At 39.1% G+C, this 24,301-nt stretch overlaps 2 protein-coding genes across 2 annotated transcripts; one reads left to right on the top strand and one right to left on the bottom strand.

Moving 5' to 3' along the window:
- Positions 1–233: 233 nt before the first annotated feature.
- On the top strand, positions 234–7,185 carry LOC149478367 (uncharacterized). Its single transcript, XM_089709601.1, has 5 exons — positions 234–453; positions 2,958–3,117; positions 5,037–5,210; positions 6,481–6,647; positions 7,036–7,185. Exons 1-5 carry the CDS (start codon positions 283–285, stop codon positions 7,180–7,182), a joined length of 819 nt encoding a protein of 272 aa, XP_089565727.1. The 5' UTR covers positions 234–282; the 3' UTR covers positions 7,183–7,185.
- A 9,469-nt stretch (positions 7,186–16,654) lies between these two features.
- Positions 16,655–22,168, bottom strand: LOC149478368 (uncharacterized). The gene has a single exon (XM_089709179.1). It carries the CDS (start codon positions 22,166–22,168, stop codon positions 16,655–16,657), a length of 5,514 nt encoding a protein of 1,837 aa, XP_089565305.1.
- Between the last annotated feature and the right edge of the window lie 2,133 nt (positions 22,169–24,301).

A 24,301-nucleotide genomic window follows, 5' to 3' on the forward strand; every position in this document is an offset into this window, starting at 1 on the left:
TAAACAAATAAATGTCAAGAATTGTCAATATCGAAAGAAATTAAATCAACAAATACAACAATGTCAAAGCATTTTATTACTTATTGCAACAATTTCTCATAATTCCTAAATAGTTCGATTAGATTTTATAAACATAATTTATTTTCGCAAACTACATTATTGGAGAATCATCTCTCGTGTTCATATAACAACAAATTTGCATAGTATAATCTATATCAAAGTTGTATCTAAAATAAGACGTAGTATATTTAGTTATCTGTGGTTTCAGTTACAGATTAAAAAATGGCCAGAAGCGCGGAAGCCGAAGTGGAAAAGATGAAGGCTTTGGAGGAACGAATAAAAGCTCCATCGATTTGGGGCAGAGTGCCTTGTGGTTTACGCTTTGAAGATTTACAAGATAGAAGATATGAAGATGCTGTGAGGCTGCTGAAGAAACACTATTTGACTGAAGAGGTAGTGTGAATAATATTGTTTGTTTAATATTTCTTATGTTAACTTATAAGTTACACAATGATTAATGTAATAAGATTATTTTGAAAGCTTACTGTACACATACGTTTGGCACAAAGTTTAAAATATGTATACAACAAAATACGGTAGGTAGTATGCCGTTTTAAGCATTGTAAATTAGAATTCTACTGATTAATTATTGGTAGCTTATAGCACTTTGTAGAAGTTTATATTATTTTGTAAGTAACTACTTTTTTTGAAATGAATGAAAGATTAAAAATGTGAAGATGATGCGTAGAAATGCGAGATATGCATGAAAGCAGACATTGTTATCAAATTGCTATCAAACGATAAACCAAAAAGTGGTACCAAAAAGCGAAATATTAACATAAAGACAAATAGTGAAGAAAAGCGTGATTACGAGGGCTTTGTTATAATTTGAGCAACAAATATTATATAAACGATATAATATAATATTTGTGTCGAGCTTCGGTGACAGGGTGACAGCGTCTAATCACAGAGGTTATTATCTTGTGACGTCAGATTTTGCATACACGACACTAGCTTTCAATGCTTACATACTTTTAGCAGTATATTATTGTTGTAATTAACACGTTATTGTAACAAAAGCATTTGGTTGCAACTAGTTTTATCCAGGCAAAACGCGTTGTTACAAAATAAAGTTTTAACTGTAATATTAATAAAGTAAACTCAATTGGAGAATCTATTCAATAGATATTATCTTTGGAAAAACATGATTTTTTTTTAAATGTCCTAAGTTATTTTGTAACAAGTATTTAACACGACATATTAAGTAACCATTTATAGATTGTTTTTAAATTTAAAGGTATTCAACTTCAAACCCATTAAGCCTTAAAAAATCTCCAATTTCATTGTAAAATGTTTAATCAAAGGGTTAAGAGAAAAATGGATTGACCATTGAAACGTTAATTTGGTTAATTGAGACGTTTTGAGCCAAAAACATCAGTAAAATAGATTTTCTAAAATTCCGGACAAAGTGGTTTGCCTGCTTGTGAAATTGTAGAAATGACGTGATTTTATTTGGAATAAATAACATAATACTGTAATAATTTAATCTATTTTTGATTAAAGAGGGCTTTTCCTTTTTGTTGTGGAATGAAAAATGTGTATAATTGTTTATTTTTGTGATAAAAGGACCATTGTGAGATGCTGTACAAATTTCAAAGTCGCGTCATGGCAATACCGTCACGTCATAGAGTAAGGCGACGATTTTGGTATCATTGAATCGTGGCAAAGAAGTTTCGCTTCTGACACGTGTATTCGGTTTTTTTTTCTGGACGCGCTTGAGTAGCTTGTATTCAAATTAAAATTTTCTTGGTCATAAAATGTCTGTTGCATTATACAAATTTACAATAACAATAACATGCCAATGGCAATACACAAATTAAATACAACGTCAACATTAACAAAACAATAAATCGGAAGAAGGTGATTTCCACTTGACTCCATAAAAAATTATGTTTTATATGTTACGTGTTGGCTTATCAAATATAATCGCACCTGCTCTTAAGTGGGTGCTTATAGCATGATGTGAGCAGTCTTGAGTAGGCTTACGCAATTTAGACGTCTTGCTAATGTTCATTGAGAGACTTTTTAAGAAGATAAGCCAGATTGGAATGGGTGTTGAGGTAACAGGGTAATGATGGTTATTATGGAATAGCAATAAAATATTTTATTTCGTTGTAATAAGTGTAGAAGGAAGGTTCTGTTGCATAATTGTAAATTGAAAATATATCTGAAATAATGCTGAAGCTATTGTTACATTTAGAATTAAAGACAGGATTTTAAATGTTATTTATTCATTATATTATTAATCAGAAATTCATATTAAATGATCCTATTATCAAAATCATCATGTACAAAATTTACAAAATTTTTCTTTCGCAATAACTTTTCGTCATTTTTTGTTCTATATCAGAATTCTTCTAAATTCCTACCATTCATAGATAAAAAGGTTATAGACGGATCGTAGAAATACTTAGGTATGACTGTATAATTCTTAACCACTAACAACGGTTAAACCATAGGGAACATTTACACATTATTCTACAAACTAAATCGAAATCATAGCACTACTAAATATTTCATAGAATGTATCATACCCTGCCTCATAAATATTTTAAACATTATTCCTCATACGTTCTCCATACAATTTTAAAACAACCTAACATTACCCTGCCTTCTTGCAAAATTATCCATACAATTTTAACATTACCCTGCCTTCTTGCAAAATTCTCCATACAATTTTAACATTACCCTGCCTTCTTACAAAATTCTGCATACAATTACCCTGCCTTCTTGCAACATTCTCCATACAATTTTAACATTACCCTGCCTGCAACGTTCATCATACAATTTTAACATAACCCTGCCTTCTTGCAACATTCTCCATACAATTTTAACATTACCCTGCCTGCAACGTTCATCATACAATTTTAACATAACCCACATTCAGCGCATTTCAGATCACCTACAGATCGGTGAAGATAGCTGATGATAAGGAAGGTACAGATGAGTTTATTCACCATGCTCGTGTTTGGATGAAAGACAAGATGTCCATTGCCGCTGTGAAGGAAGGCACGGACCAGCTGGTTGGTGTGATGATCATGAGGATACAGGAGAAACGTTAGTTTAATATATTGTACTACCTAAGTATTCATTGCAAATAAAACATAACACATAATAAGGTAAATCATACAATACGAACAATTTAAGAATACGAAATAGTAGGGAAATTACAATAATTCATAGCACACAATCAGTTAAATCACACAATATGAACAATTTAAGGATATGAAATAGTAGAGAATTACAATACTTCAAACAATAATAATATAGTTCAAGAGATTGTGATAGATTTAAGAGCAATTTGTAATGTTTTGGGGTAGGTTTTTACGTTGAAAAATGTGAAGTCATCCTTTGTTAATCAAAAACAGTGCAGACTTAGAAAAAAGGCTCAAATACTCATTATAGATAGTTCAAATAGATAACGATGATATTTGATATAAAATCGATTGCATACATTTTAAAAAATGTGCGGATATGCCCGTGGCCAAGTTCAAACATCTGTAGACATCACTTGCACTATGAAGCTAAAGGCAAAAACCGAAATAAGATAACATTAACGATATTTTTTACTAAAAATATAATTATAATTTTATTACAATGATTCACTTCTATTTTCTCCCCTCCAAACTTTCACAACATAAGCTATGAAAAAAATACGTGGTGTTTTTTCAAAACGATTCAGCTCGAACAATAACAAACCGCGGGGATACGATCAAAAACACGGCACTCGGTTAGCTATTTGAAATCTATTTGCGTATCTATCGGTATCGTATCGATTTGAATAAAACTCGATTTTCCTGTATCGGTGGCCGTTACATTAGGGAGTGGATTCCTTGAATGCTTCGAGCCTAAATTTTTACAGCACCCGTAAAAAGAATTCCGATTCAGCTTAAGGAGTTTGTGTTGTGGTGTACGGTGGGAGAGGTAGCGGGGATGGATTAAAATTGTTGCATTTTGTACCATTTTTTAAACGTACACTTATGAAAAGAATGTCTAGGTTATAATAAACATACCTTTACGCATAATTTGTATTATTCTGTTTATTTACGTTACGAATTAAAATTCAAATCCTATAAAGTTAAAACAGGGGAAAGTATAACATCATAATTTTGATTTTTATTGCAATAATTTCAATTTATCAGTATTTGAAAACAAAGAAAAGAAAAAAACTTATTTATTTTTCAGAGGCATATTTTTTTTCCTGTAGTTTGTTTAACGTAAAGGTGCGGTCATAACATAAAACACTTTAGTATATTTAATAAAACATTAAGTGGACATTCCGATTAAAGAGGAGAGGAGAATGGGTAGAATAAAATGTTGGCTTGAGCTAAAAATTATTGTCTTAATATTAAACCGCTGTTTCTCGTATTAAGACCACACATTTCGTACGTAAATTGGATTCCAAGTAGTCCCGCTATGAGTCTATATTAGGGTAGATCTACACTGTCGCCGACCAGCCAAAACGTAAGGTGGGCTTGTATATATTAGCTTAGTTATTTGAAACCTAGCTTTGGAACCGCCTTTGTTTAGCATATTTTATCTGTGACGTAATAACTTTGATGTTTTCGCGTATAAATATTTTGTTTGGCCAAATATTTGTAAATGAAACGCGAGGAAGATGTTTGAGGGGCTTCAGGAATTCAGTATTAATAAAAAGATCAAATGCCGTGAGTTGGAAAATAAAATTGTTAACCAATTTTAATGTTTTGCTCCGTTTAAAGTGGGTTATTATTGAAGTGATTTAAATTGAACAAAAACTTTAAAATTTCAAATTTACTATTAAAATTAGTATAATATTAATAATATGTATTATGTACTTCCAAAAATCACTTCATGTCATTCCCCTGTACGCATTGCACAAGCATTCTCCTGCACATTCAGCCGACGAACTTACCACTAACATAAGTGCAATACTTCCAAAAATCACTTAAGGCCAAGTTTAAAATTATAATGTCAGTCCCCTGTACGCATTACAGAAGCGTTCTCCCGAACATTCAGCCGTGTGAAGATCACGTATAACCCTCTGTACTCGACTGTGGTAACTTTCAATAGGGAAGTGGAGAAACCAGTCAATGTGTTTGACAAACTGGGAGTGAGGAGATACTTCAAGATATACGTACTGGCACTTAAGGCGAGGTACCGGCATAGGGGTAAGTATTCTGTATTGTGGATAACAATTGTCATAGAACGCTAGGCTTGTTTTGAAAAATGAGGATTGATTCGCGTTTTATTTATATAACAACTAGCGACCCGCCCCGGCTTCGCACGGGTGCACTGCTGATACTAAAAACACTACAGAAAAACTGTGAACGTAGTATAATATTATAAAAACATAGCGGCCCGCTCCGGCTTCGCACGGGTATAAAATAGATAGCCGGGCCGCGGCCGGACGGTACCGCCGCAAACGCTACGTCCCGCAATTTTTAAATCTGTAATATCTTCGAAAATATTCACTTAAATCATACGGTGTAAAAGGCCATATAGATCTATATTAAATGAACAATGTATTCAAGGTATTTAATTGGTTAAGGATTAATGCTGTATTGGTTAAAATCGCATCGAAAATTAGCCATTATTTGTCGTAAAAAGTAAATGACAAAAAAAAGTTATTGTGGTTTATCCATAAGAGATAGACATATACCATCGCGGACTTTTCTGTAGACCTTTTCAATGTGTATAATACTTAGTACATTATTGTGATAAAACTCGTAGGGTTCAGCCTGCGTTTGCAATGTAAGCGGAAAAAATGTAATTTTTACGACCTCACATTAGAAACCTCAAAAATAACAGTACTTCTCCACTATTTAATGGATGTTATTATACATATAAACCTTCCTCTTGAATCACTCTATCTATTAAAAAAAACCGCATCAAAATCCGTTGCGTAGTTTCAAAGATTTAAGCGTACAAAGGGACATAGGGACATAGGGACATAGGGACAGGGTAAGCGACTTTGCTTTATACTATGTAGTGATATTGTTTTTTTTTGTATTTCAAATAGCTTTGGTATTTTGTAACTGTTAAATGTAAAACGATGTATGTATTTGTTATTCACAACACTTTATATTAAATAATCATATTATGCAGAGGTAATCAAAATTGTCACAAAGAAATAAGCAGCGCATTATTTCATACAAAATATAATGATCATAAGTAAATCAAATCAATAAGATAACAGGGAAATAATCTATACTAATATTATAAAGCTGAAGAGTTTGTTTGTTTGTTTGAACGCGCTCATCTCAGGAACAACTGGTCCGATTTGAAAAATTCTTTCGGTGTTAGGTAGCTCATTTATTGAGGAAGGTTTGTTTGTAATTTGCAATTTTGAGCATCCATAAGTTGCTGTAGCTGTTTGAATTTTTGCTGCGAACATCTTAACATTAATTTATACAAATTATTATAACCACACCCTCACAGGTATAGCGAAAGAAATGCTAAAAGCAGCAATCAACCTGAGCACAAGCGCAAGCGTGCCCGCGATATCAGGTCTGTTCACCACGGGCCGGGGCCAGCAGATCGCGGAGGAACTCGGCTTTGAGAAGTTCAACGAGATTTACTATGTGCGGTATCTTATTGATGATCAGGTGATGTCTATATTGTACATAAAGGCTTTCCATTGCAGCTGCAAAAATCATATCATAAAATCGCTCCATTGTGACGTGATAGAAAGACAACGAAGACTTCGGCACCTTATAAAATACCGGCAAAACATAACAATGCCCTTAATATTGCGACAACTTATGGGCGACTAACACACTATCGCATTAATAGTATGATAGCCTAGATAATATATTATCTACTCGATAATAGATAATATTATTATCTACTCGCATATTTGAATGCGCGGTTAAAAGAAATTCACAAGGGAATAAATGTTCACGGGAGGACCGTGACCTAGCAGTGATAACATAATGGGCTGATGATTTGCATGATTCAATTAATGTTATTCTAATTTTCCACGATAATTTTCAGATAGTATTTTGGGATACCGGGCTTGGTAACTATGGAATGGCACTCATGGGCTACCGCATACCATCCGTCGACGAACCTGAAGAGATTCGACCTCAAGCTTCTTCCAGATTCAATGTACAAGTCGCTGATGATGAACAGGAGACTTGATTAAAAAAAATTGTTAACTTTTTTGTGTAACCTTTTTGGTGAAACCTTTTTTGTGTAACCTTTTTGGTGAAACCTATTTGGTGTAACCTTTTTTGTGTAACCTTTTTGGTGAAACCTTTTTTAATGAAACCTTTTTGAATTTTAAATGAGTATGATTCTATTAGATGTTTCTAGGAATGGAAGGCCAAGTATTTAAGTTTCTGGACAATTTTGGTGTTAGATAGCCCATTTATCGAGGAAGGCTATAGGCTATATTATATTATTATCACACTAAGACCAACAGAAGTAAAACCGCGGGGCACAGCTAGTTACAGATATAGTAGTTTTGATATCTCCGTTAGATATTGGAAATATTTTAAAGCACTGATGAGTGCTAGAAATACCCGAGTCGAAAATTTAATATTCAGCCACTTTTCAAATGTTATTGAAATAAATTTAAAATACTTTCACATAACACGAAAATATATATAAAACCACATTCCACATATCAAGTACATGCATATTTGTCCAATTTCATAGTGTAAAATGTAACTCGTGGATCCTACCGCGTCCCATCTGTAGCTTTTAATGGGTTAATATTGTTTTTAGATTGGTTTATTTCAGCTACTTTCATAGTATTATGTCCTATGGAATTCTACTATGGGGCAGGGCAGCAGATATAGAAACTATATTTATCTTACAGAAAATAGCCATTCGTTCTATATATAATTTACGTGCTCGGGACTCACTAAGAGATCTCTTTAAGAATACTGGTATCCTTACTGTACCATCACAGTATATATTTAATAATATTTTGCATGTACACAAAAACGCCGACTTACACACAAGAGTAGGAGATAGACACTGTTATGGCACAAGGAACAGAAATAGAATTGAAATGCCATTTTTCCGATTAGCTAAAGTTAAAAATTCATTTATGGGTCAAGGTATACGCTTTTATAATAGAATTCCTTATAATATTAAAGAGTTTAGTAGTTCTAAATTTAAAACTTATATAAAAAATGTACTAGTTCAGAGAGCGTACTACAGTATTCAGGAATATATGGACGATAAAAACCCATGGAGGGTTGTCGCGAAAAAACCACAGGACAGTTCTTTGGCATGTTATTATAATATATGATGTTACATATGTATTTTGTAAAATTGTAAAACTGACATGATTTAAAAGAGCAACTATGGAGTTTCTTGCCGGTTCTTCTCCGTAGATACTGCTTTCCGAATCGGTGGTAAATTTTAAAATATGTAATGACGTTTCAAAAGTGCTTCTATAAGAAGTCTAATTGAATAAATAAATGTTTGAGTTTGAGTTTGAGTTTGAGTTTTGGGCTGTGAAATATGCGTTTAGATTTAACAGATATATCGATACTACTTATTGTGGATAAATATAGGTTTTGCCTTGCTTGGTGACGAGTTAAAGGTATAATATTATGTTATGGAAATATTTAGGATGCCTGTATTTTAAATCTTATATTCATTTAATTTATGTGATGTATTTCAGTAACAATATTTATTTAGATTATCTAATATCGATCTACAATATACTACATATTATGGTTTTGAAAAAAAAACGAAAGCGTATCGTTAGTATCTCTACATTTAAATAGTGATATTAATAAATAGGATAGCTTTGAGAGTCTTTACTATTTTATAAACGCTACACCCCAGGTGACACGTAGCACATTAAAATATATTTCTTTAGGATTCAGATGAATCCAAATAATTAACCTTTTGAGAAATTTTCAATATGAAAATTAGGATTTGTTATAAAATAAGTTGTTATTTAGAGGCTTCTCTTTTGAATGTACCTACCGCTTTAATATTCTTGAAATCGTCTTATAAGAACAGGGTTTCTTGTAAATGTTTGGCTGGCAATTTGAACTCTGAATTTACTTAGAAATTGTTAATTTTATCCTTTATTTTTTGAATTTAAATTTTTACTAGCTATTTAATTGTTTATTCTTGATGGTATATAGTGTGAAGTCCCGTGTCCCCGTAGTGGGGTAGGGGGCAGATGCATTATTCATACATCTGTTTCACTGATCGATTTTTCTTTAGGGACAAGTAGGTGATCAGCCTTCTGTGTCCTGCCAGACCGAGACATTTTTTTTTTGTCTCCACCGGGAATCGAGCCCAGGACCCCTCGGTTCTACGCTCACGCGTCATTGATGGTATATAAGTATAAACAAATATAAACTGATATATTTGAAAGTGTTACCAGCTTTTGAGAAAGGTGGTTGAATACGCTCTTTTCTTTAAGGTAACAAAAGGTATTTAGGTGTTGCCACCTGCGAAATGTTCGCAGCGTATTGCTGTCAAATTGATGTTCATGTCCAATTGCTGGTTTATGGGCCACTGTAAAACTGCTGAACACTTGTCTATAAAATGCTGAAAATACATTCACAATGTTATTCAAAGGAATGATTTCAGATCAACAGCAGCTATAATAAACAATAATATAATTGGACAAACTCATAACTAATTCAAACACAATACATACAAAATTATATCAAACTTGTTCATATTTTATCGGCCGATCGTTGAGACTCAAACTTCATAATGAGCTTGAAAACTTCGTGAAAAATAACTTATTTAATCAAAGTTCTAACAAATATAGATAGTATCGTTTAATCGAGAGAGACAAAGCTGTTAAAATATTACATAGATAGTATATATTTTAATGGTGACAGAAAGTTTTTTATCTGATAAGTTGGAATTCGATGATTTTGGGCGCCTGAGGAAATGTTGATGTTAATTATCAAAGTTTATTTCTATCGGCTTTTATTGATGGAAATTGTTAGATTAAGGTGCTTTTCCACCAGAGATATGCTATGCAGCTCTGCTACGAAAATATAACAGCTGTGCTATGAAACTACGTGACCGTTTCCACCAATCGGTGCGCTGGCCGTGCGAGTAAGATGTGCTATGAAGATGAGCCGCCAGCAATGTAGCTGTGCAAGGAAGCTAGCTTGAGCTATACTATAGAAGGAGCTCTGCACATAGCACGAATCCACAGCACGCATCCATACCACACATCTATAGCACACATCCATATCACGTATACATAGCATCCTTCCATATAAAAACATATCTTAGCCGAAACGCACAGCAACGTAGCATAGCACATCTCTGGTGGAAAGGCACCATTAATGTGACGTGAACTGGGAAACAGTAGACAAGATATAACTGGACAAAAGGGGTCACAAAGTTCTTAAAGTTGGTATAAGAGATGATTGAAATAATGTAAAAGTTATATAAGGTAAAGAATAGATTTGAATATTTATTGTTTGTATTGTAACAGTCGTTTTTGACGAATAAAACTTATATTATGAAATATAGGTTTAATTTTACTAAAAAAAAAAACAGTATTAGCTGATAGTCAGAACTCCACAGACATCGTGCTGCCTTCGCGCGAAGTTTAAATAGGTTGTTAAGTTTCCTGAAAATTTAAAATTTCTGCGCAATTTTTCATTGTTTTGTGATAGTTTGCACATCAGAAACGTTATAAATATGAATGAAATTATGTGATTTTCACAAGGTACATAATAATATGTAGCTAAAGCATTGAGCTAAAGTTGTATTATTATTTTTGAAAGTATAAAACTCGTAATTATTTTCAGTAGTAGAAACTAGAAACGATGAGATTCTACTATTTTCTACCAACCAGTATTCAAATAATGCTAATTGTAATTACAAACGCGAATTCCCGATTGGGAAACATTTAAATGAACAAGAGGCAAGTAACCATTTTGTTTGCACTTTAATTACTTCAAAGGAAATTATTGAAATTCAAACAAAGGCCTCCATTTTAGGGACAAATTAATCTTTACTAAGTAAATATTCAATCAGAATTTCAGATGCAGTAGCTGATTCTCGACAGATGGTAGAGCGGGACGGGTAGATGGGGAATGCGAAAGTGCGACAGAGACGAGTGCTAAGTATTTCATTCAAAACAAACCATTCGATATTATTAATTTACTGGTACAATCGAGTGTTGGGTGAGGAATAATTTTTGGATGTGACATATAATTATAATATTATGTAGTTGATTTTTGGATATTGTGTATAGGGATGAATAATGAAATGTGTAATATGTATGTACATATGTACGCATTCATATAATACGTTAATGAGGGTGTCAACGCGACTTAATAATAGAGCGGCTTTTTGAAAAATTTGTTCCAATTTTTTACTTTAGTATTTAATATAAGATTTGTAAGTTTTCAGTAATTTAAGAATTATCCCCACAAAAAGGCAAAAAGCTCACAAATTCGCTGCCCTTTGATAAATACCATTGAAAGATCTAAAAATACGGACGTACAGACATTATAACGATCAGAGATTTTGTTATACATCCAACTATGGATTCCAAATACCACATCCAAAATTGCGTTTCAGAATCGTGGGTCAGAATGAATTTCTCAATTTATGTGAATTATGGTGAATTAATCGAGTTTTGCTTGCCTTTAAATGTCTGTCATTATTAACGAACGATTTGGTTTCAGAATCAACTTTGTAGCCTGTGTTTGTAGCTGTAGGAGAACATTTTAAATTAACTTGTTTGAACGCTTATAAAGGGGGCATTTTGCAAGATATTTATTAATATGTAGGTACTTACTTCGGACTAAAAGCAAAAATCGAATGCTTTCTTTGATGAAGGCTTCTGTATATTATTTGTTAAGTATTAAACAAGGAAGGCGAAGTCGCGGACAGATTCTAGTTATTTCATATCATAGATCATACTATCACAAATATGGTGGTTCTACAACTACAGTAGTATTATATTCTCTGTGATGGAGGTCCTAATATAATCACTATGGTCCATGTAGTGATGATACTAGGACCTCGTATAAAACAATGACACTTTCTCGATCCCTATGTCCCTTTGTATGCTTAAATATTTTTTTAATAGATAGAGCGATTGCTCCGCTCCTGTGAGCTCCTGTGATGATATATATAGCCTATAACCTTCCTCGATAAATGGATTATCTACACTATCTACCATAAATGTAATCCTTCTAAATTTTCGGGTTGTCTGGCAGAAATCACTTACAGCGATAAGACCGCCCTCTGTATATGTTATTACTTGTATGGCTCTTAGTTTATAATCCTGTATTAAGTGTGCAATAAAGTATTTTTCATTCATTCATTCATTCATTATCTAACACCGAAAGAATTTTTCAAATCGGACCAGTGTTTAGATATCATGCATAGTTAACAAAATTCCGAAGAGTAGAGATTATTTTTAACTACGTGCATCATTATTTTATTGAAATATTATATCCATTGAATGCATCAATAAACATAGTATTTGATGTATTTATCTAGACGTTAATTAATAAAAAGAACATACCAATTTTACACTGCTACTTCCGCCGTTGAAAACTGCCTATAAACATGTATTCTTTGTCATTAACAAAAGAAATATTAAAGTCACGAATTAGTCGTAAATCACGGGGTGGGAACAAATAGCCATCGAAGTGCTTTTATTATATTAAAACGAGGTGTTTCTGTGAATTTTAATAAAAATCTAATGTTTGTAAAGCAAAGTCTACATTGTTGTGGAACACGCGATCACGTGATTTCAAGCCGTTAGGGTATGTTACTGTAGCTTACGTTTTTAATTAAATTTGTTAAGTTATGGATTTATTATTTTTTTATTGATTCATCTGATGTAATAAGAGTAAAATACTAAAATGTTTGCGACGTAATTAAATCCATATAAAATAACAAAAATGTTTCCCGTTCTTGGAAATATAGAAGCTCCATTTAATTCTACATCATCTGTTTACAAGTACTAAGTACTAATTTATCTATTAATATAAACAAAAAATGTTGTGTGGTTTTATGAAACCACGGTAAAAGTGAAACTGTTCGAACGGTTCCGAACACTGCTTTGTGTAGCGCATGCCGAGTCTGTAGATACCTACTCGGCAGCCGCGATACGTACGCGACATGCGCTACACAGACCAAAAAGTTTGAGACGATGTAATAAAAGTTTCACTTTAAAAACAAAACTTACTTTATTGTGCACCAAAATAACAGGAAAAGAAGCAGTGGGTAATAGTCACTAATAGATAATTAATAATAAATATTTTATTAGGTATTAGTTTATAATTTATATGTTAGTATTCTTATAATAAATGCCATCCGTAACGATGTATAAACTTAATACATACCTATAAACGCAAGAATTTTAAAAGACTCATAGTGAAAATAATGTAGTTGTGATTTGTGAATCTGCTCCACACTTAGTTATCATACAAGCATGCTCTTTCGAGTGATGCTCCATCTGCTTACCCACTCCAGTATCTTACACTAATTATTGTTCGGATTGTATTGTCTATCTGTTTGCCGACACCCACCGACCAACCCAGTTGACTGTACAAAGCTACGGAGCAAATGTTTGTACAATAATCAATTGGATTCCGTTAACATTGGATGGCTCAGTTTCCTACGAAAATAGACGTTCCGCAAATACATTTAAAATAAACTTTTCCGTGTTTTTTTTGGCAATTGACCTTTGCTCGTGAGTTGCGTAAACAGATTATAACATACAAGCAATTATTAATAAAAAGAGTGTGTGACGAACACGTGTCAGAAGTGACTTTGGCAAGATACAAAGATGCCACAATCGTCGCCTTACTCCTAGGGCATGCAGAACCGAGTCCGGTTCCAAGTTTCTGAAACCCGGTTCCAAATCGAGCTCAGAACCGGGTAGAACCGGGTTACCCGGTTCTTTTATAATACCTCGGAAAAAAATACGAAATTAAACAAAAGTAACTATAAAAGTACCTGATAGGCCTTTTATTTTACGCGGCTTGTGTCTTGTTTTATTAAATTAATAAAAAAACAAAATTTCAATACTTCTCTTTATTTAACAGTCTTATAAAAGTACCTTGTTATCATAATTTTTACATATAATAAATCTGTAGAAGGGTCAATTCTGTACATTAAAAATATTGAAAAAATAAATAGCAGGTGGTGTTACTGGGTCGATACCAAACCCAAATATGTGATTAAAAAAATTTTGGTCTGTCTGTCTGTATATACTGACATCACGGGAAAACTAACGGTTCGATTTGGATAAAACTTGGTATTATTATACTTTATTATCCTGGGCATAAGATAGGATACTTTTTATCCTGGAAAAATACGTGGAAAAAAATAAATCTAAATTTTTCAGTTTTATCCATACACGTTGTTCTGTAGAACTGCGAACACACGTTGCGTAATGCGTTACCCGCAGTGGATTCTTTTTTTTTATAAAATGTCATTGTCAGAGTTACTCAATATGGAGAAATAAACCATCCACGCGAAGGCGGATATCCGCGCGGACGGAGTCGCGGGCAGAAGCTAGTATCACATTATAAACTTAAAAATTATTTATTAACTGCAAACTGTAAAGCAAAAAACCGGCCAAGTGCGAGTCGGACTCGCGCTCCGAGGGCTCCGAACAAACCTATTTTTTATAATGTTGTAACTTTAAAATTTATGTTTCTAGCAATTTTTCCTTTATCTGTGTTATAAGACGTTTCTTTTACGAAATTTAAAGGCTCTGTGTTCATGAGAAGTACCCTGTAGGTTTAGAGTCCAATACGAATGTCGAAATTTGCAAAAATTTTCAGCATTTACGGCTGTATCTTTTGATGGCTTGTGAGTTTGACTTTTTCACAGCATCAAGGGACCGAAGACTTGAGTATTCGATATAAATTTCAGCTTGATACTAAAAACAAAAACATGACTGGATCATTATATGAAACAGTAAAATTAACAGCTTTTCAAATTCACGACAAATCTTATAAAAATATTTCAGTAGCCTAATTTTTGTCATTTTCGAAGCCTAATTTTTTTTGGTAATACACCCGTAGGAAACTTATAGCATCTAAGGTTAGACAACCAATCAGAGCCACGCTTGAGGCGTGACACGAAAATTCGCGATGCACGTGAGTCTGACGTTGCCAGATAGAATAAATTTGTTAAAATAATGCTGCAAAATATAAATAATACTTCATATTTTAATATTTTGGTCGGAACCGGGAGAACCGGGTTTCATACTATTTAGACCCGGTTCTCAAGATCATCAAAAAACCCGGGTTTACCCGGGTTTTTCGGAACCGGGTAAACCCGGGTGCATGCCCTACTTACTCCATGAGGTGACTGTATTGTCAAGACGCGGCCTTGAAATTTTACCCTCGACGCGTCGAAAGAATTTTCACTTCAAAAAAACGGAATGATTTTGTTTTTTTTGCGCCATAAATTTGAAATTATTATGTTAGGCTCACTATTATATCAAGAAAATTGTAATTATAGCTCTTGAATTAAAATCTATCATGCTTAAATATGAAATCAATTACAGACATGGCAAGTGTGTAAGTAAAATTAAAATAGAAAATAGGTAATTCAATAACCCATTTGGAATCTACTCAGTAAGAAATTGGGTCTTGCATGATAAACAATATAGATATTGCATATCACAAGACCTATTTATTTTCAAGATTGACATGGTACGTACAATTTTTTTTTCAAATAAATACAGATAGAAAAATTGTTTTATATTAAGATGTAGGATTATTATCAGACAAACGAACATAATAGAAAAACATTAGAAATTATAAGTTTATTACCGATAAACACATTAGACATCACAATGTCTACAAAAATTATAAGAACTATAAACATCTTACTTCTATTAATAATTATTACCAATACAAACATTCGATTATATAAATACAGTAGGTACACAATTTCATAAATAAACATTTTAACAATATACAATTTCGTCACATTAACACACTCTAAGCGAAGATTTCGATCGAGTATTTATATCCAGAGCCTCTGTCACTTTCCAAATGTATGTCTACAAATTTGTACCCAACGCCGCCCGCCGTTAAGGCTGCTTCAGACGACCCATCTCCCAACTCCCGTATGGCGATGCCTTTAATCAATTCATTTGAAATAGGCCCATACTCTCTTGTTATATCATAATGAATATCATGATCCCGTTTTATAAACGGAATCGCATAAGCTTCTATTCGCAAATTATAAACATTCCTTACGGATCCGTCTACTTCGACGAGGCCTTGTATTATATTTTTGCACTGCACAAGAGTTAATAGGAATGCGAATCTAATTACTGATTTGAGAGACATGGCGCTGTGTTACCAAAGATAATATTATAATACTAGGAGTGCTACTGATAAAATGAGAAGTTATTCCATGTGACAGTTAATAAGGATATTATTAATTATAGCCCCAGTCAGTGGACTGTATTGTAGATGTAGAGGCGAGGCGCAGAGGTTCCCACTTGTTCAAGTAAAACTCGTAGCGATTTCCAAGGTGATTTATTCGGTAGTACCATAAAATATTTACAAATTTCACACGTTATATACAATCTTATCCTACTTAAAACTACGGTAGGTACGATGAGCAACATGAGCGTAAGGGCACAATACGCCCCGCCCACTCGACCCCACTACCGCGGCCCGGTGCCGTTTTCGCTGGGTATAGCGCGCATCACTGGCAGCGCGCTCTCCAATGCCCGTCGCTCGGCACCGCCGTTGTCCACGTAGTCGCCGTCCGCAACATCCTCCCCCCGGTGAAGTCCTCGGGACGCAGCCTCTTCAACGGGGAGGACGACGATCTTCGTAACTGGTCGTTTTAATAGGTGTCCTCTTGCTTGCACCACGACGCTTCTGATTTCCCCGTCAGGTCCGGGAAACAGTTGCGTAATTCTTCCTCGTGGCCATACATTTCTTGGAAGCGCAGCGTCGGCAACAATGACAATATCGCCGACCTTAAGCGCTTGTTCATCACGTCGCAAGTGGCCGCGTGGGTTGAGTGTTGGTAAGTACTCGCGTACCCACCGCCGCCAAAACTCGTTCGCGAGTGCTTGAGCTTTCTTCCATGTTCTTTTTGTTACATGTTCACATGCGCCTACTAGTGGCATGTCGGAGGGGCCACCCAACAGAAAATGGTTCGGAGTGAGTGCCTCCGGGTCCTCTGGTGTCACCGGCACGTGTGTTAGCGGTCGAGCATTGATCGTGTGCTCAACCTCCGCTAACAGTGTAATTAATATCTCTTCGTGCGGTTCTTTCTGGAAGAGTACGGCGAGGAGTGAAGTCTTTACAGAACGAATAAGCCTCTCCCACGCGCCGCCTTGATGTGGTGCGCCGGGAGTGATGTATTTCCAGTTCATTCGCTGTTGTAGGCCATAGTCTTTAAGTTCACTTTCCCATACTTCAATGGCTCGACGTAACTCAGTATCGGCGCCGCGGAAATTAGTTGCGTTGTCTGAGTACATAACTCGCGGCCACCCACGTCGCGCTGCCATACGCCGCATCGCCATTATTGCAGAGTCGGTAGTGAGAGCGCCGACTAACTCTATGTGTACGGCCCGTGTTGAAAGGCAAGTAAATAGAGCTCCCCAGCGCTTCTCTCTTCGGCGTCCTATTGTGACCGTCATCGGACCGAAATAGTCGAGTCCGCAATTCGTGAATGGTCGCACGAATGCCTCGGTCCGCTCCGCAGGTAGGTCGCCGAAGTTCGGCATAGTGGGCGTGGCCTTCTTTATACGACATGTCGAGCATTCCTTTGCTACGGCCTTAACTGTCGGTCTGACTCGCAATATCCAATATCGCTGCCGTAGATCATTAACTACACGTTCATTATTCGCGTGCAGCGCTCTTTCATGTTCTCTTCGCACTAATAGCCTTGTGAAGCGATGACCGCCGTCTAATATGACGGGACACTTGCACGAGTTTGGTATAGCTGCGTGCTTTAGCCGGCCGTTCAGTCGTAGGAGGCCGTATTCGTCTAGCACGGGGTCAAGCTTGGCTAGTCTGCTGCTTCGACATATTGACTTTTTGTTCGTCAATCTTTCTATATCCTCTTCAAACTTGTCGTGTTGTGAAGCTTTTATTGCTAAGCGTTCGGCTTCTTCTAGCAAATTAGCGTCGAGCGTCGTCTTAATTTTCTTCGCTCGATTTATAAACATTATCACATAGGCGATTGCTCGTACGTAACGCTCGTATTTTGAAAAGCGTGTCACGTCCGGTACGCTCTCTCGTATGTTGGCTCGTTCTGTGGCTGTGTAATGATCGACAGTCGCTACTTCTAGCCACGGTGCTTGTTCGGGCCACGATTCTCTCGGTTCGCGTAAGAATGCAGGGCCAGTGAACCAGCGGTTGTACTCGTTCTTTTCTTCGTTGTTAATACGAGTCGCATCGTCCGCCACATTGTCGGCGGTAGGCACCCATCGCCACTGATTTATCTTCGTTGACTCGGCTATTTCACCTAGCCTGTTCGCTACGAATGGAGTGTGACGAGCTTTATCGTTTCGTATCCACTGCAATACGGTAGTCGAGTCCGTCCAATATGTGTGACTCGCCACGGCTAGTCTATGCTCTTTTAGTATAGCGGACGCAAGACGTACGCCGATTAGTGCGGCCTGCAGCTCGAGTCTCGGTATGCTTTGTGTTTTCAACGGCGCTACTCGCGCTTTAGCTGATATTAGCGCTATTCGTACGTTTCCGTTCGGCTCTTCGGAGCGCCAGTAGGCGGCGCTTGCGTACGCTTGCTCGGAGGCGTCGCAGAAAACATGGAGTTCGACTTTAACTCCCCCCGTATTGCCGTACCATCGCGGTATTCGCAGCTTGGTGATGTCGTTTAATCGTTTCAGCCAGTCATCGAAGTTAACATAGTCTTCTGCTGGTATGGGCTCGTCCCAATCAAGCTTCAGCCTCCATAAATTTTGAAGTATTATTTTGGCCGTGATTGTATAATAGCTTATGAGTCCCAGCGGGTCGAAGATTGACATCACCGTTCCTAGCGCTTCCCTCTTTGAAGGAGGACGACGGCGCTCTTTCACGTCGGTGTGAATCCTCGCTAAACATGTGTTGAAGGAAAGTTTATCTTCTCGCGGGATCCACACCATTCCCAATGTCTTATTCATATCGTGACTGGTGGCCACTAGACTCGCGGTCGCCCGTGTTCGCAGGTCGTACGGCGTGTGTTCTATCACCGTGTCGCGATTACTATTCCACCCAGCTAATGTGAAGCTAGCGTGGGCGTGCACATGTATGACTTCCTTGATTGTTTGTATAGCTTCGTCCTCGGTCCTGAAGCTATCGACGAAATCATCCATATAATGGTTTTTCGTTATCGCATCATAAGCGAGCGGATGCGATAATCGGAAATCTTCAGCGTTCTTGTTTCTAACGCTGTGTGCGATGAATGGTGAACTACGAGCCCCAAATATCATTGAAGTCATTTTAAACGTTTTTGGAGGGCTCGTTCTATCATCGCCACGCCAAAGGAAAAGCTGCGCGCCTTGATCTTGTTTTCTAATCTTAATTTGAAGAAACATTTCTTTGACGTCGGCCGTCACTGCGACTTCATTTTCTCTATATCTGTAGAGTATTCCCGGCAGTGACTGAAGTAGGTCGGGACCGTCTAGCAGCTCGTCGTTTAAGCAGACGCCCTTATCTCTCGCGGCCGCGTCAAATACCACTCTAAGTTTTCCAGGCTTGTTTGGGTTAACGACTGCGAAGTGTGGGAGATACCACGTAGTCGTCACCGGTAAGTCGTCGTTTGTTACCGGTGCGGCGTATCCCTTGTTAAAGAGATTTTGAATCTCCGCCGTGTATGCACTTTTGAACACATCGCATCGATCCATTTTATTTTCGATGGATTTCAACCTCTTTCTCGCCATTTCATAGTTCAACGGCAGCGTAGGTTGATCGGTTCGCCATGGCAGGCCTACTTCAAAACGTCCGTTAATACGACGTGCCGTTTCTTCGAATATTCGTATAGCGCGCTCGTCGACACTCGATTGTCTTTGCGTTATCTTCACACCGAGTGCGTCGATTTCATAGTTTTTTTTCATTAGTTTCTCTAACGATTTGTTGTTAATGCAGTCGTCGTCGTTTTCATGCATATGTAACACATTTTCACGACGACTTAATGTTGCTTTGGGTGTGGTGCCGTGTATGACCCACCCTAGTCTTGTGAGTGACGCTACGGGTTCGCCACGTTTGCCGGTTCTCAGCCTTCGTGAGATAATCAAGTCCCAGTTGTCGGACCCGATTAACAACTTCGGTTGGACTTTACCGACGACGTCTTTCAACGGCAATCCTTTTAAATGTTCGAATTTAAGCGTGTTCGTGCTTATCGTTTGTTTGCCTATTGTTAGGTTCGTCATTGTTCGCACACGGATCGCGTGTGTCGCTCCACTGTGACGTCGGCTTATCTTAATCTGCACCGATCTACTGTTCATAATATCGCTTGACGCCCCCACCCCGCTTATTCGAAGGGGTGTCGTAGGTCCGCTTAAGTTGAGCTCTTGTGCGAGGTCTTCGTCGATCAACGATATTGTTGACCCCTCGTCTAACAAAGCATACGTTTTAATTTGTTTTCCGCCATCCGATGTTATGTATACTGGGCATACTTTTAATAACACAGCTTGGTTGCCGCTGTTGATAGTGGTTGATAGTACAACCTCCGTCGGTTTTTCTTCGGTCGCTATTCTTTCGTCGTGCAACATCGGGTGATGCGGTTTATTGCACCCGTCTATGTCGCACCTTTTATGCTTGCACCGGGATCGCGGGTGCGTGCTAGCGATGCATTGAAAACAGGCTCTCGCCTTCTTCATTCGTTCCCAACGTTGGCTCAGCGACATGTTTGCAAACTCCTTGCATTTTGTTATTTCGTGCTCGTGCCCGCAACATAAGCAATTAATCTTTTTGTCCTCGTTAGTTGCATAAATGTTCGCGCGGCGTAGCGGTCGACTATCTCTTTTCTCGACTGTTGTCGTCTCTGTCTTTTTGCTATAATTGAATGTTAGTTGCAGGTCCGCTTCTTTGATGAGATAGTTTGATAATGTTAGGAATATGGGCTCATACGTCGTGCCATGTGCCTGACCGTAGTCCGTCCACCGTGCTTGATAATGCAGGCTCAGTTTATTTAATATTTCTCTGACGAGCATCGTACTATTAACGTAGCTTCTATCCTCTATGCTGTTTAACAGCCAAGCTATGTTTTGCACCTTCACGGCGAATTGGTTGAGTTCTACGGCCGTCGTGCCGGGTCGCGGCAGCTTCTTTATCTCATCCATTGCACGGTCGATAATTATTTCGGGTCGACCGTAGCATTGATTAAGCGTTCTCATAATCAGCTCAGGATCGTTCGTTGTACTTAGTAGAACCGCAACAGTGTCGCGTGCGGCTCCCGTTAGACAAGCACGTAGCCTGGCTAAATTCTCGATGTTCGTATATTTGTACAGTCGCGTCGTGTCCTCGTACGCGGCCTTGAAGAACAACCATTCTGTCACGTTCCCATTGAACTGAGGCAAATCGAAGCCTTGTCTTGGAGGCGGCCTTTGTCTCGTCAGCTCCTCAAATACTTCAGTTAGCTTTTCTATCCCGCGGTCTCGGGATCTTGCTCTCGGTGTTACGATTCTCGTTGTGTCGCGTTCTGCGACGGGTGACTCATCTCTACGTTGCCCGACCGTCTCTTTAGTCCACGCGACTTGTCGCGATGACTCCCCCCGTGTGGGAAAAGGGGCGTCACCGTGTCTTTGTGGCATAGCGGTCGCTTCTTGGCTGTGTCTTTTGAGCCAGTCTTGTACTCTATCGGCTGACTCTATCGGTAGCACGTCCGTTCTGTCGACAGCGCTAGCGTCGTCAGCGATTCTTGCAATGTTCGCTTCCATTTCTTTAAGTATTTGTTCTTTTTCGAGCGCTATCATTTTCTTTTCGAGCGCTAGTAGCTTGCTTCCTGCCTCCGCTTGTGCTTCCTTCACTCGCGATCTTACAGATCTCGTCGTTCTGACTGAGGCCTGTGATTGAGTGTCGTCTACTCGCGTTTCCGTTTCTGCGGGTGCTGTGGTCGTCGTTTCACGTAGCTCAGACGGTGATGCGGGCGGTCTTGTATGTGTAACGGCCCCTGCATCCGCCTCGTCTGTCTTCTTCGGTCGGTTACGGGTCATCATCTTCCCTAACGTCCCTAACGTCCCTAGCAGCCCTAACAGCCCACGGCGAGGTGCTGTAGCAACAGTGTTCGCTCACCGTGAGAATGGAAAAGGAGGATGAGGTAGGAAGGTACTACCCAGCAGAGGACGCAAGTGCGTGAGGTTGCTCGAGGACAAGGAGGAACACCTTGCCCCGTCAGCGTGCCTACAGTCCGGCCCTCACACGATCTCGCGCCTTACCGGCGAAGTCGAACTGTACAGTCGCGTTGGATGCGAACTGGTGACTGCGTTCGAACAGTCACTCCCGCCTTGCGGCGTTAACTGAGTGCGCCCGTTTGACACCGTTAGGTGGGCTAACACACAGCCGCGGTAAACCGCGTTAGGTAAATCAGCCTCGTAGACACGCAGCGCAGTCGTCGTTCGGCTGAGTGTCTTGTGCTTTAAGACTGAAGATACGCAACGTTCGTAGCTCGGCGTATTATCTTCTTTCTTCTTAATAAGCACGTCGTCTTCGCAGTGAGGTTTTCTTCAACAAAATCCGGCGCTTCGATGGACCAGGCACTATTAATTATAGCCCCAGTCAGTGGACTGTATTGTAGATGTAGAGGCGAGGCGCAGAGGTTCCCACTTGTTCAAGTAAAACTCGTAGCGATTTCCAAGGTGATTTATTCGGTAGTACCATAAAATATGCTGACTAGGATCTTCGCACACGCAGCCTCCGCGAGGAGGCTGCGTGGGGAACATTGTTCGGGGCGGGAAGCCCCCTGCAATGGGTATATAACGCCTCCCGTCAACACGGGCGGGAATTTGGGGGGGCGTGAAAAGCCCTTATTTTTTGGAATTTGATTCCGCGTCGCACGAATCAATCGACCTCTTTCTTTTACGAGCCCGGCCATGAGTTGTGTCATGACCGGGGACGGAGGGGGACTGGGGCGAAGCGACACGAGTGGGCGGGGTAGGAGGCGCCAATTGCGCGTGGGAGTATAGGTGGGGGAGTGGGCTGGGTACTTGTGTACCGACAGACGGGATTTGTATTGGTGTAGGCGTAGGGGTAGTGGGCGGCGCGGCTGGGCGCGCCGGGGCAGTAGAGTACGGGACTTGCGGGGGCGGGGGAGTGATGGAGTGCACTATAAGTGCATGCAGGAAGGTATGGAGGGATGGTGCGTTATGCACCGGAGTGTGAGGGAGCGCACGGAGTGCGTGGGCGGAAGGTGGCGCTGGAGGCGCGGGTGTATGTAACGGAGCCGTCATTGCAGCTAGCAATTCCGGAGGATAGGAGGGCGTTGTATACGCCGCGGGAGGGGGGGGTGATAACAAGTCGCGCGGAAAAGGACGGCGCGACTCGGGAGGGGCGCGCATCGGTGCAATCTCTCGGAGATGGGAGTGAGAGGATGCATCCGCGCGCGCAAACATATTCTGGGATAGGCGTAGGATGAAATCGTCAAGTGTTTCCACACCGAGATCGCTGCGTATCCGCTCGTTCCTCACGCACCACGGCGCGCCAGCGATAGTGCGTAATGCGAGTGACTGCCGCGCGCGCATTTTGCGGCGCAGGCTTTCACCCACAAAAGCATACCAGGCGGGCGCGGCGTACGTAAGGAGCGGCCTTAGGTAAATCTTATACAGACTTACCTTTATACGCAGCGGGAGTTCGGATGACAACACCGGACGAAGTATTGCGTGGGCGGATTTACACTTATTGATTACCTGCTTCACGTGGCTGTTAAAGCGAAGCCGGCGATCAATAGTGATGCCCAGGTAGGTGACAGTGCTGGACCAAGGGATTTGCTCACCAGCCAGAGTGAGATGGGTGGAGGGGGTCCAACCGCCGAATATAATCGCCTGCGTCTTTCTAGCGTTCGCGGTAATCCGCCAGCGCTCAAAATACGCAGGCAATTCGTCCAACCAACGCTGCGCCTTTATCACCGCATTCGATGTCCACATCGATGCGGCAACAAAGGCTACATCGTCGGCGTACAATGCGACGATTTGGTTGGTGGGTTGCGCGGGGGAGGGGAAATCGTCTGTGTAGGCAGAGTATAGCGCGGGCGATAAACAGCTGCCCTGCGGGACACCCGCCTGCACAGCGTGGTCTTGTGAAATGGCGGGGGACACGGATACGTGAAAGGAACGATTCGTGAGGAAGGAGTGCAA

This window comes from Colias philodice, chromosome 22 (assembly GCF_061535455.1).
Source record: "Colias philodice isolate Cphi_HAF_F1 chromosome 22, ilColPhil1 Martin Lab GWU primary, whole genome shotgun sequence".
Classification (NCBI taxonomy): Eukaryota; Metazoa; Arthropoda; class Insecta; order Lepidoptera; family Pieridae; genus Colias; species Colias philodice.